We start from the raw sequence: 14,377 nt of genomic DNA on the forward strand, positions 1-14,377 counted from the left end.
GAAATTTAAATTCAAATTAAATTTTATTTAAATTATTTTTCAAAAATTATTAAAATTGATTTCTAATTCGTCTTCTTAATTAATTTTTAAATAATTAAAATTAAAAAATAAATTAAATAAAATAAAAAAATATTTTTAAATGAAAAATACAATTTTATTTTTTTTAAAATAAAATAATTTTTCAAAAAAATTGTTGAAATTTAAATTCAAATTAAATTTTATTTAAATTATTTTTCAAAAATTATTAAAATTGGGTGCATTCAAGATCACTCATCGCGTCCATCATGATTTTTTTCTGTAATATGTTTTCCATCATAAATGTGTTTTTTTTATGAATATTTTTGACTTTTATGATTTATTTTAACGATTTTTGATGTTTTTTAATAAATTGAACAATCCATTTTATAAGACTTGAACGCGTTCGATGAAAAAAATTTTGGAAAAAATCATTGATGTCCATCGATGGGCATTCTTGAATGCACCCATTGATTTCTAATTCGTCTTCTTAATTAATTTTTAAATAATTAAAATTAAAAAATAAATTAAATAAAATAAAAAAATATTTTTAAATGAATTTTTTAATTTAACTAAATTCAATAAAAATTTTAAAATTAAATTAAAAAAAAAAATTAAATTTGAAACAAATTATTTTAATAATAAAATTTAAAAAAAATATAAAAAATTTATAAAAATTTAAAAAAAATAATTTCTCCGAATAAAATAAATTTTTAAAAAATTATTGAAATTTAAATTATTTAAAATTAAATTTTATTTTAATTTAATTTAATAAAATTTAATTCATTTAAAAAGTAATAAAATAGGAAATAAATTATTTATTTTACACAAAATTTATTCTAATTTTTTTTTAACTTTATTTTATTGAGAATGTGATCGATTTATTATTTCGGATATTCTCATTAATAGATTAGACCTCACTTTCAAACCTCTTTTAAAATCATTATCACGAAACTCATTAATTTTTATTTAAATATCAATTTTATTTTTTTTATTTCTTTTATAAAAAATCAAATTTGTCTTTAAAGTTCTTATAAAAAAAATATAAAAAATACACTTTTGTTAGTTTTAATTTACAAAAACTTTTTTTCTTCAACATAATATACTTTTACTCTTCATTCATTCTTCTTGTTCCTTCATTAATTTGGAACATAATACTCGTGGATGTGCGTACAAAGCTTCAATAAAATAGCTGGACACACGAACAACAACAAAAAACGAGGAAAAAAAGCAATAAAAAAGTTTGATAATAAAAACAAACAGAATAAATATTATCATTATTATGACGACGATACAAATGTGTTTATAGTGGATATATAAACGGATGGTAATTTATTTGATACATTTTTATGGAAATTTAAAACTACACACTTTATAATATTTTAATGGGGTCTCGGTGATAAGAGAATCGAGACTATTTTGTTCATCATGAAAACTCCATAAAATGAGACAAAACGAGCTCACAGCGTGGCACACGACGCACAAACCTATAAAACAATAAAGCTGGTCCCATTTACTTTGTTTTGTCATAATTCACGAAAAATAAAAAAAATCTCACATCGCTTCGAGCCATCACTAATTTTAATATAAAAAAAAATATTTGTTTAGCGATTTTTTTTGTTATTTATTTTTTTCTTGCAGATGGGACGTTTTTTTGGCGTAAAATGATCAAAATTGGGATGAGAACTCATCGCATGTCACACTCTAACCCATAATTTCCACATATTGTTGCAAATTACGGATATAAAGAGATGCTTTAATGGACCGTGTGATGCTGTAGCGAGCTATAAAACGTGAGAAAATGAGATAAAAAGAGACGAAGCTCATCATCAGAATGTTCTTTTTTTGCTTGCACAGCAATAACGCGGAGGAGGATTTTACGACTTTTGTATTTTTTTTTATATTTTTTGTGTTATTGCTAAATTAAAACTATCGAAAAAAAATGTTGTAATGTTGATGTTTCTCGCAGAAATTAAAGTTGACGTTACATTTCGAGGGAATTCATGTTCGTTCAATTTCGAGCTGAAATTTATGTCTATATAAGCTATATATTTCACCACAGGGCGCTCTTGCAGTATGTCTAATTAATATTTTGCTCCGTTGTTTAAATGATCCCGTACGCCTGAGTCCCAATGATAATTTAAATATTTCATCTCGCAGAGTCGAGACAAAAAAAAATGTTGTTAGGAATTAATTGGGAAAGGTATGCGCGAGATGATGATGATGATTTTCATATAAAAAAAAAGAAATAAATGACTAACAGTTAGGTATCGGTTGGTTATTGGATAATTATAGTTCGCAGCGTGGTCAATATAGTTTATGCCAAAGGAATTTGAAATGTTGGAGAAGTGGCAAAATGAGGCGGAGATGCAGGAAGTTTTTTTTCAGTTTGCATCTGGAATTGAGTGTTGATCATTATAGGTGAGTTGTGATTTTTTTGTTACTTTCAAATCGTATTTTACTATTTTTCGAGATCGAAAGATTCGTTTCTTGAATGAAGATTTGAATTTATGATTAAAAAATTTCAATTCGAGAAAAAAAGTGAATTTCGAAATTAAAATTTTATTTCGAAAGTTAAAAAAAATTTTTTCGAAATCGAAAATTTTTATTTCGAAAACAAAAATTAGGTTTTGAGATCGAAAAAAATTTTTAAGAGAATAAAATTTTGAATTTCGAAATTAAAAGATTTTAATTCGAAATTGTAAAAAATTTATTTCGAAAACTAAAAATTTCTATTCGAAATTATATTATTTATTTATTTAAGAAAACAAAATTTCGTTCTCGAATTAAAAAATTAAGAGAAGCTAAACGAAAACGTTTTAAACTATTTCTAACGATCCAAGAAAAAAATTGATTAAAATTTCATTAAAAAATTTTTCTAAAAAAAATCTTACCGTCAAAGCCCATTCATGACGTCTCTCATCACACCTTTCCTAATCTAAACTACCTTTATCAATAATTTTACGACCTCTTCGCCTAATCTTAATGTCCCAACCACTAATAAAACTCATTGTAAATTGCAACTACCGGTCATCAGCATCAATAAAGAACTTTTTTCCTCCTCTGCGTCGTCGTTTTTTTACGACTTTCGAAAACAACAAACCTGTGATAACTTTTTTGTACTTAATATCTTTTATTACTCTTACAACTTGTTAAAAACCAATACAAATCACCATTCAAAAAAACATTTCGAGAAATATATATTGAAAAAGATAAACAAAAACCAATAATTCTGTCACATAATTTTCGATTTTTTTTTCTTTTTTTTTTGATAGACAAACAAGCCATATGGATGCATGTCGTCGAGGGACGAACGGAGGAACATGTTGTTCAAAAAATAATAAAAATACAATAAATTAGAACTTTTGAACATCTTCAGGTAATTTTAATTTAAATTTATTATCTTAGAACAAGTTGAATAATTTTTTTTTTTTTAATTTTTAGGAAAAATTTCAAACATTTGTCGACCCAAAGTACTTGAAGGGGAAGAAAAAAACGCAAAGCGCCACATAAATGTTCTTTTCCTCAAACGAAAAAAATCTCGTTACGAGACGAATTTAAAAGTCAAGACATAAGTAGAGCGAATTTCTTGGTGTTCTCCATGTTTCACGTTGCTTGGCTGCTGCTTCACTATGAAAGGTTGTTGAATGCCAAATTACCGATTGTGTCAATCAAGGAATAAATTAGAGATAGGCATGTAGGTTTTTCAGAGCTACGAAACGCAAGATCCAAGCAGCATCAGACAAAAAATTAGCAGGTGAACTGATATAATGATAATAATTATTTTTTTAACTTTTTTTTTGTTTTTTTGTTTTGTAGTTGAATTTTGGTGCATTTTGCATCATTTACGACAACGACGTGCACTACAAGCACAAAAAAACAGGATTTGGTACATTCACGTTTTTTAAATGGATAATTGTTGGTTCAGTTTTATGTGAGGTTCGGACAGCGCAGAGCTACAACGCACAGCAATCCAATTATTTTTTTGAAATATTGATACCACACTTATGCGAAATTTGCATGTGTTGTTTGTTTGTTTGGAGGATTTTTATTTGGAAATGTTTTTTTATTGTTTCACGTGAGGATTTTTGTTTTTGTTTATAGATTTTAATTTATTTTAAATAAGTTTTAATATTTTTTTTTAGATTTTTTAGGTTTTTACGTCATTTTTGAGGAAATATAATAATTTTAGATGAAAAAAGGAAGAATGGATGTCTCAGAAATGGTCTTAAAAATGCTGAAATTCAGTTTGGCAGATACTTTTGAACCTATGGGATGTAAAATCAATAAATTTTTTGCTTGGTTTGGATTAATTTATAACATCAAAAAGAACTTTTTAATAATTTTTTGGATCTTTTTTTCAAAAAAATAATCTTCATGATAATTTTATGCTTCAAACGAATCTAAAATTAAAAAAAAAATTCTTTGAAATTATAAAAAAAAATATTTAATTTTAAATTAATAAAATTAATGAATTTTTAATATTTTTTAGATTATTAATTAATTAATTTTTAACTAAAATTAATTTTAAAATTATTTAAATTCATAAAATTAATTATTTAAAATAATAATTTAAATAATAAATTAAATTTAATTAATTTTAAAAATAATTTTATTAATTAATTTAAATTAATAAAAAAATTAATAAATTTTTAAAATGAAAAAAAAATTAAATTTACCTTCTAAAAAAATTTTTAAGGCATTTAATGAAAAACATAATTCTTAAAATTCGTCTTGAAAGATTTCGATCAGCTTCCTCCAAACATAAAAACGAGACAAGACAATTTCTTATAAATTATATTTTCCATTCAAATTCAAGCATAATAAACATAAATAAGGTAAAATATGCTGACATTGACTAAAAAAGTATCAAATTTCCGTGCATTATCAAGATGTACCTCACCTTTCATATGCGCAGAACCTTATTTATTATTTATTTTTTTAAACATTTATAATAATAAAACACAAGCATGAAAAATAATGAACACATTTCTCTATTCAATTACACAAATAAGAGAAGACAGACGGAGTGATGCTTCATTATTTTTATTTTTCTATGAAATTTAAATCCTTTTTGATTCGAAATTTATTGATTTTATTTCAATTTAAAGAATTTTTTTATTTTATGTACTTTTAGACATTACGCAACGGGTGTTAGGCGCCTCGTACTTCAATTTTGTTATCATTTCTCTTTCTTCACATTTATTCATTTTTTTTAAGAGTTGAAAAAATTTATACGTGGGCACACGATTTCATTAAATTGAAATTAAATATGAGTTTGGACAATTTGCATAAGAGGAACAAATACCTTATGGGCATCGTTTTAATGTTTTTTTTTGTTTCGAGAAAAAGAGCCACCAAACAACATAAATGGCTTCGTCACACAAAAATTATGATTTATATGACAGAAACGAGCAATAAAATCTCTTTAAAAGATAGTTTAAAACAAATATAACGAGGTATGACGCTAACACACACAAAAAATATGATATCTTAAACAATTTAAATATTTCTCTCGAGATTTCGTATAGAGACACACTCACGCACGATGACCTCCTGTAGAGCAGGTGGTGCCTTCCCAAAATTTTTTGTGTACTATTCTGCGTGATTAACGCCAGCAATTTTTTATCGTAAAGTTTTTTTTTCTTTTTTTTTATTTAAAGACAAACTGAGATTGTTTAATATAGAGTTCTAATGTTGCGTTTGATGAATAATTTAATCATTCATCAAAAAAGGTTGAGAAAAAGAAGAAATAGCAAAGTTTTTTTTTTGTTGTTTGTATGAAAGTTATTGAGACTCGTGGGAATTTTTTTTCGGGTATCACGCGATAAGACATCAGTAGAAGATTTTTTGCGAATATTTTTAAAAGTGAATATTAACTTGTGACCTTTTTGATTAATGATTTTTTTTTAGAATAAAAATATCAAAAAAAAATTAATTTTAATAATTGAAAAATTTAAAAAAATATTAAATAAATCATTTTTATTTTTAAAAAATGTTAAAAAAATTAACATAAAATTATTTAAAAAAAAATTAAAAATAATAAAAAATTTTAATTTAAATTTTCATAATTTCATTTTTTTTTGCCAAGAGAGAAAATTTATATTTTGTCTTTTTTAAAAATTTTTAAATAATTTTTTTTTTATTTTTTTAAATAATTTATTTAATATTTCTCAATTATTAAAATCATTAAATTTGTTCAAAAATAGATTTTAATTAAAATAAAAATATTATTAAGTTTTCATTAATATTTTCATTATTTTTTTTTTCAATAAACTTATTTAAAATTTCATAATAATTTAAATCTTAAAATTTTATTTAATAAATTTTTTTTATAATTTTTTTTAATAAAAAATAATTAAATTTTTTTTAATAAAAAATAATTTAATTTTTTTTAATAAAAAAATTATTTTCATTTTTTTAAAAAGTCTTTTAAATTTTTATTTATTTTTGTAAAATTTTTATTTGTTTCTATTTATTTTTTTTTTAAATTTTATTATAATTTACATTTTATTTTAAAAAATATATTTTCATTAAAATTTTTTTTTATTAAAAATAATTTATAATATTTTTATATTATAATAATAATTAAATAATTTTAAATAATTTTTAATTTTTAAATAATAAAATTTTCGAAAATTTAGCAAAATTTATAAAAAAATATTAGGTATAATTTTTTTTACAAATTATTTTTTCATTATTTTTAAATTTAATTAATTTTTTTAAAATTTATTTTTTATTTATTTATTTTATTTTTTAAAAAATTATTTAATTTTATTTTAATTCAGGTTTTAATTAGATTTTTTATTTAAAAGGATTTCTTTAAAAAAAATCTACCAAAAAATAAGACAAATTGTCGCGTGTCAGATTAACAGCTAAATAGAAGACCTCAGGGTTCAATTCTCTCTCATAATTCAATTATTATTCAAAACTCTTTTTTGTTTATATTTCTACGTTTTAAGGTGAGTCACTTTTAAAGGGAATTAAAAAATATGAAAAATTACTCTTTTTATTCGAATAACTGTGATTTCGGCTTAACCCTTTCACTTTTTCACGTTTCTCTCTAAACATTGAGCAAAACAGTAGCAAACGACACAAACCAATTAGTTTAAAATAAACTTAAGTACTTGTCCCGAAAAATATGCATTCCATTTGGAAAATCATTTCGTGTAATATTTCATCGCCAAATAACAACGTTGATCGTAAAACAAGTTAATCCCCCGAGAGAGAGCAAAGGATCATTTGTTAATAACATTTCCAACAAAAATATGCGAGGGAGGAAATTCGAGTACCAGAGATGTTTCTTGTTTTGTAATTTTGTGTTTCCGCTCTAATGAGACACGAACACGAGAGGGTGCGAAAAATGTGTGCATCATAAATCTTTACGAATTATCCATTTTCTCTGCTGTTTTTCTCTGTTTTCTAATCAAATTTGGATTAAATTTGATGTTTCGCTTGACAAACTTGGGGTTGTCTATTTTTTTTTGCATTCTGCAACAATTTTTGCGCAATGAAGATGTTTGAAGTATTTTATTGCAATGCTCATCCAGTCTACGCGGGAAAGAATGTCACAACAACAAGTTCAATAATCTATAAAAATTTCTTGTTTCTTCTAATTAAAAGCTCGATTCCCAGCGTTGTGACTTGGGCTTGTCTCGCGTAGTTGTCGTCGTCGTGCGAGCTAAATATTTGAAAACATAAATATTCTCACTGGATGGTGACTTTAATTGTTGTCATGCCGTTTTATGTTTGTATATTGTGAATAAATTATTTTTAATTTGATGTTTTTTTTTGTATTTCTTTCCTCACATGCGAGAGTAAAGGTTTTTTTCTGATTACTCGAACATCTTATCGTATGTAACATCTCAGTGTTTCTTCTTTTTTAAAATGCATTTTGAAGAAAAAATTAGTTATTGTCAAAGAAAAATTGTCCGTATTAGCTTAAAATTGAATTTTTGATCATGAGGAGTACGAAAATGTGAAATGAGGAGTACGAAAAGGTGAATTTTTTTTGCCAAAATAAAAATTTGAAGAAAAGGTTTCACAAATTATATGAAAATGAGAAATCCCATCGAATTTGAGAAGTTTTTTCTTCTAAATATATAAGTTTCACAATTTTGTACTCCTCTTTTCACAATTTCATACTCCTCATGATTTTTACAATTGTCTATTTAACTATGAAATAGCAAGAGTTTTAATTTATCGAAAAAAAATTTTAAATAAAAAGAAATTTCCAGAAGAAAATTTAGGAGGAGTATTAAATTGTTAAATGAGGAGTACGAAATTGTGAAATTTTAATAAAATTTTGAAGAAAAAACTTCAAGAATTAAAATTAAATGAGTCATTTTTTAAAAATTTTCACAATTTAGTACTCCTCATAATATGAAATATTGACTTTAAAAAATCAATTTTTAATCTATTGAATAGAAAATTTGTCAAATCTCTCAAAAAAGTCTTAATCTTAAAGAGCGTAAAATTATGAAATGAAGAGTACAAAATTGTAAAATGAGGAGTATAAAAAGGTGTAATATTTTTAAAATTTTTAAAGGAAAAACTTCAACTAGAATGAAATGAGAAATTTTATCAAATTTTAGTAGTTTTTCCTTCTAAAAATGAAAATTTCACATTTTTGAACTCCTCATTTTACAATTTTGTTACAAATCACGCGGAAAGATCAATTATTCAATAAAAAAATCATGAGGAGTTTGAAATTGTGAAATGAGGAGTACTAAAATGTGAAATATTAATATAAAATTAGAAAAACTTCAATGGAAATGACTCATATATCCATAAAAAAATTTAAAAGTTCTGAGGAGTAAGAAAAGTAAAATAAAGAATTAAAAAAATAACATGAGGAGTACAAAAAGTAAAAATTTGACATGAGGAGTACTAAAATGTACTTCTTCAACATCAAAAATGCGATAAAGTTGCACGTTCCTTTAAAAAACGAATACTTTAAATCTCTCTGTTTCTCTCAATATTCATTCTTCGAAGATTTTTCGTTCTTGATTAAAATAAAAAGATAATAAATTAATCAGTTAATTCGATTAAACAACATTTTTTTGTGGCTTGTCGTCATTCGAAATCACGTACCTCGCTCATAAAAAAATGCTGGCAAAAAAGGAAACGTTTATTTTAATCGTTTTCGAATTATTAATAAAAATAAATAAATAAATAATAAAAATCAATATGATACTTGAGAAAATTTGTTCTGGAGCAATAAAAATTATAATTTTATTCTTGTTTTATTTTTTTTTTGTGTTCACATTTTCGGGTCTCACAGCACCTGATGTCTCAATAAATCATCTTTATTTCTTCCTTTTATCGAGATGTGTCTTCAATATTCTTACCAGTTAATGGTCACATTAACGCCAGCCATAACATAACAACAACTTTCAATTAACACCCTCGTCGTTTTCGATTTTTTTTGTTGTTGTTTATTTTGAAAAGTGGTTCCTTTTGAAATGTTTATAAAATTCTGATGTCTTATTTTATATTTTTATGATGTAATGTCGTCTTGCGTCTCGCGAGGGCACTAAAAGGCAGTGTTGCCAGATGTGCCAAACTCATAAAAGTACTTTTAATAATTAGCTACATGACTCAAAATTTCAATTCTCGGGATGAGACGACAATCGAAGACACGGAATTTGATGACATGTTTTATTTTTATCGTTCTTTTGTTTAAATTTACGATAAAAAAAGCACTTTTTGATGTTGGATTCAAACAAGATTTATTATTGTTTGTTCGTTTGGAGATCGAAGACGTTAACAAGCCTAAAAAAAGCTTCAACCGGTTCCGTTGTAAAATGTTTTCGTGTGTTATTTATTTATATCTGATGGTTGTTGCGGGAAAGAAAAATCGATTGAATTCAAGAAAGAAAGACAAAAAAAAATTCAGAGTAAAAATGTATGAATGGATCGGATGAATGGTATTTATTTGCCCGTGATACTGGTTGGCGACATAAAATTTTATTTCGTTTGGGAACATTTTTATTGATTTTTTTATTGTTTGTTTTATCAGAGAAGAAGAGACAACTGTCAAAAGTAGCACAATTAATCTTTTGGGGGTAATGAAATTTTATTTGTTTCTTTAATGAATGAGGTAAAATATTCAAAATTTAAGTTTTAAAGCTAATTTTTAGAATTATTAAATTTAAAATAGAATTCAAAGTTAGAATTTATAGAATTCGTTAAGAAATATTTTTTCAAAAAAAAAAAAAAAAAAAAAATTTAAAGAAATTTTTTTTTAATTTCATATTAAAAAAAAATTATTAAAAAATTATTTAATTATTAAAAAAAATTGAAATTTTAATTTTTTTAAAAAAACTTAATTTATTATTTTTTTTTTTTATTAAATTATTTCATAAAAAATCATTAAAAACAAAATTATTTTATGAATTTAGAAAATTTTAGAAAAATTTTTATAATAATTAATAAAAAATATTCTTAATTAATGTTTTTTATAATTCTAAATAAGTTTTTGAAACTTTTTAATATTTTCTTATTATTTTTTTTTTTTTTGATTAATTTAAAAATAATTTTATTTTAATTAAATTTTTTTTTCTTCATTTTCAGACAAAATTTCATTGTTTTCAGACATTATGTATATTAAATGACTCAAAAAAGAGAGAAACACCTCATAAAACGTAACATTTTTATCGATTTTTCTGCCTAACCTCATCTCTTGCTACTGTTTCCCTTTAACATTTTATCCGCATCATTTTCATTTACCCCATTTTCCCCTTTTCAAAGAGCCACAAATCCATATTTTAGTTTATTTGTTATATTTATCCGTATTTCGCATGCCCCGATGTCTGATACATTTCGTGAGATAACGAGATCAAATATTTTTCGTAAAATTAGATCTAATCGCATTTTCATTTGACAAAAATTTCTTTAAATTTAATTTGAAATTTTTGAAGATTTTTCAATTGATTTTAAAGTCGAAAAATTTAAAATAAATATTTTTTAAATAAAAAAATAAATTTTTATTATAAATTTTAAATTTTTTCAAATTAAATTTAATTTTTAATTAATTAATTATTTTAATTGTGATTTTTTAAATTTTTTTTTTATTTCAAAAATTTATTTTTTTTTATTTAAATTTAAAATTTATATTATTTTATTTAAATAAAAAAATATTAAATATTTGATTTAAATTTTATAATTTTTTTTATGGTTACACTTTTTTTTTTAATTCAGACGAAATTTTATCTTTTTAAATGAAAATAATTTTAAAACGCTATTTATTTTTAATTAATAAAATATATTTAATTTTTATTTAATATAATTAATTATTTTTAATTATTAAATTTATTAAAAAAATAATTATTATTAAATTATTTAAAAAAAAAAAAATAATTAACTAATGTATTGAAAAAATAAAAATTAAATTAAATGAAATTTAAAAATTATTTAAAACTAAAATAAAAAGACGAAAAACAGATCAAAATCCTCATTTTCTAACAATTTTTATTTATTTCAGCAAAAACCAACACATTGACGCAAAATACACAAAATTACATATAAAGTTACAATATCACACATGACTCCGCCTCTCATGTACATTTCATGAATGAAATTTATCAATGTCTGGTTTGTCGTGCATGGGGAGCTCCGTGTAACGCTATGCATCGCTACAACCACATACAAGCGCAGGAACCACGACGAAAGCAGCAGAATCACAAAAGAATAAGAAATCAGTACAAGTTTTGATGCCGCTCCGTTCACTTCGGGGAAAATAAGTCGCGGAAGATTTTTTTTGACTTGACCATTTACCGCCTTTAATTGGATACGCGACAAAGAAACAAATTTATTAATCAAAAGTGACTGACTACTTAATAAAAGAGAAAAATAAATAGAGTCACCGACTGCAAAAATGTTGTTAAAATTAAAAAAATAAGAAAAATGTGCCAAAAAAATTCAAAGCGATAAAAATAATAATAAAAGTCACATTAATTACTCACGCGAGAAAAGTGCAAATGAAAAATTAAAAAAAAAATTACAAAAAAAAATTGAAATAATAAAAAAAAATAAAAGCGAAAAATTTCTGCGATGATGCTCGTGCCGCCAGAAATGGTGCAACAAAATACCAAAATGGTCTATCAAATGAACAAATATTTCTCGGAGCGCGTTCAAATCCGCAAAGCCCAAATCCACAAAACGATAATGGAAGTTTGTCGCGTCGTGCAGGACGTCTTGAAGGAAGTCGAAGTGCAAGAACCGCGTTTCATCTCGTCCCTCAACGACTACAACGGGCGCTTCGATGGCTTGGAAGTCATTTCGCCGACGGAATTCGAAATCGTAATTTACTTGAATCAAATGGGAGTTCTCAATTTTGTCGATGACGGAACTTTGCCCGGATGTGCAGTGCTCAAACTCAGCGATGGTCGAAAACGCTCCATGTCTTTGTGGGTAGAATTCATCACGGCATCCGGATATTTGTCTGCTCGTAAAATTCGATCGCGATTCCAAACGCTCGTCGCGCAGGCTTGTGACAAATGCGCCTATCGAGATTCCGTGAAAATGATCGCCGACACGACAGAAGTCAAATTGCGGATACGAGAGAGGATTATTGTGCAAATAACGCCAGCTTTCAAATGTGCAGGATTGTGGCCCAGATCTGCATCGCATTGGCCCTTGCCACAAATTCCATGGCCTCATCCGAATATCGTGGCGGAGGTAAAGACTGAGGGCTTTGATATGCTGTCGAAGGAGTGTATCGCGCTGCAAGGCAAAAATAGTGCAATGGAAGGGGATGCATGGGTGCTGAGTTTCATTGAAGCTGAAAATAAATTGTTGCAAGGTATGTAGAAAATTTTTTAAGCCGACGGCGATTTATATTTTTTTTTAATTAATTTGCGATTTTGTGAGAAAATTGTTCAATATTTAATTTTTAAATTTTTTCTTAATTTGAAATTTATTTTTTTTTAATTTTAATTTTTATAAATAATAAAAAATTAAAATATTTTATTTTTAAAGTTACTTGAAAATTTATGAGAAAATAATTTTTATTAAAATTTTTTTTTAAATATATTAATTTTTTTTTTCATAAAAAAATGCAAATTCATTAAGAAAAATTTTTTTAATTAAAAAATATCAATTTTGCTTTTTTTTTACAATTTTAAAAAATTCATTAAAAAAATTATAAAAAATTAAATAAAATTTTAATTTGCTTTTTAAAATTTTCATAAATTAATTTTTAAAAAAAAATAAAAATAATTAGATTTAAAAAATGAACATATGTCTCATGAAATTTTAAAATTAATTGATTTTTTTTTTTTGAGAAAATTTTTCATTTTAAAAGATTTTTTTTTAAATAATTTTTTTTTTGTTTAAAAAATTATTTAAGATGCAAAAATTATTTAAAAATATTATTTGCTTTTAAATAAAAAATTTTTCTAACAAAAAAAAATAATAAAATTTTTAACAAAAAAAATATTTTAATGAAAATTGTTAATTTGAGATCTAAAATTTATTTTTTTTACATAAAAAACAATTGAAAATTATTAAAAAATTTAATTAATTAATTAAATTAAATTAAATAAATGAATAATAAAATTATTTAAATAATTAAATTAATTTTAAAAAAATTAAAAAAAAATAATTTTGCACGAAAAATGAACAGTTTTCTCACGAAATCTCAATTAAATTTCAATAAAAAAAATTAAATCATCAAAACAATCAAACAAATTCAATACCTTTAACCGCATCCATTTATCATAATTTTCTCCTTTTTTCTCTTCTATTTCCATATTCGTCACTTCATAAACCACAAAAACGCACTCACAGGAGGTAGCCGAAGGCGATGCCTCAGTCTGCTCAAGACACTGCGTGACAGACATTTAGATCTTCCCGGCAATCCCGTGACGTCATATGTGATGAAAACCCTGTTACTCTACGAATGCGAAAAGCATCCGCGTGAACTCGAATGGGACGAATGCTGCATCGCCGACCGGATAAACGGCATTTTCCTCCAACTCATCTCGTGCTTGCAGTGTCGAAGGTGCCCGCATTACTTCCTACCCAACATGGATCTGTTCAAGGGAAAATCGCCCGGAGCTTTGGAAAATGCCTCGAAGCAAGTTTGGCGCCTCACACGAATTATGTTGACGAATTCGCGATGCCTCGAGGAACTCTAAAAAGTCAAGTGAATCCCAAAAGTCATTTTTTAAAAAATATTTTTTAAGTGAAAAAATTTGAAAAGTGATAAAATTTGATCCTCTTATCGCCATAACATTCAAATAATTATTTTAAAACAACACTGTCGCTTTTTACGAGTCTCCATGGATTGCGGAGGTGTAACTTAATTAGCGACAACATCATAAAATATTTATTGAATTAAGTCGAATTCCTGCTTTTT

At 24.5% G+C, this 14,377-nt stretch overlaps 1 protein-coding gene across 1 annotated transcript; it reads left to right on the top strand.

Moving 5' to 3' along the window:
• Nucleotides 1-11,945: 11,945 nt before the first annotated feature.
• LOC134834986 (protein mab-21) lies at nucleotides 11,946-14,156 on the top strand. Its single transcript, XM_063849825.1, has 2 exons — nucleotides 11,946-12,820; nucleotides 13,807-14,156. The coding sequence occupies exons 1-2, from the start codon at nucleotides 12,070-12,072 to the stop codon at nucleotides 14,154-14,156; spliced, it is 1,101 nt and encodes a 366-aa protein (XP_063705895.1). The 5' UTR covers nucleotides 11,946-12,069.
• The last annotated feature ends 221 nt before the right edge of the window (nucleotides 14,157-14,377 follow it).

Source organism: Culicoides brevitarsis, chromosome 3 (assembly GCF_036172545.1).
Source record: "Culicoides brevitarsis isolate CSIRO-B50_1 chromosome 3, AGI_CSIRO_Cbre_v1, whole genome shotgun sequence".
NCBI lineage: Eukaryota > Metazoa > Arthropoda > Insecta > Diptera > Ceratopogonidae > Culicoides > Culicoides brevitarsis.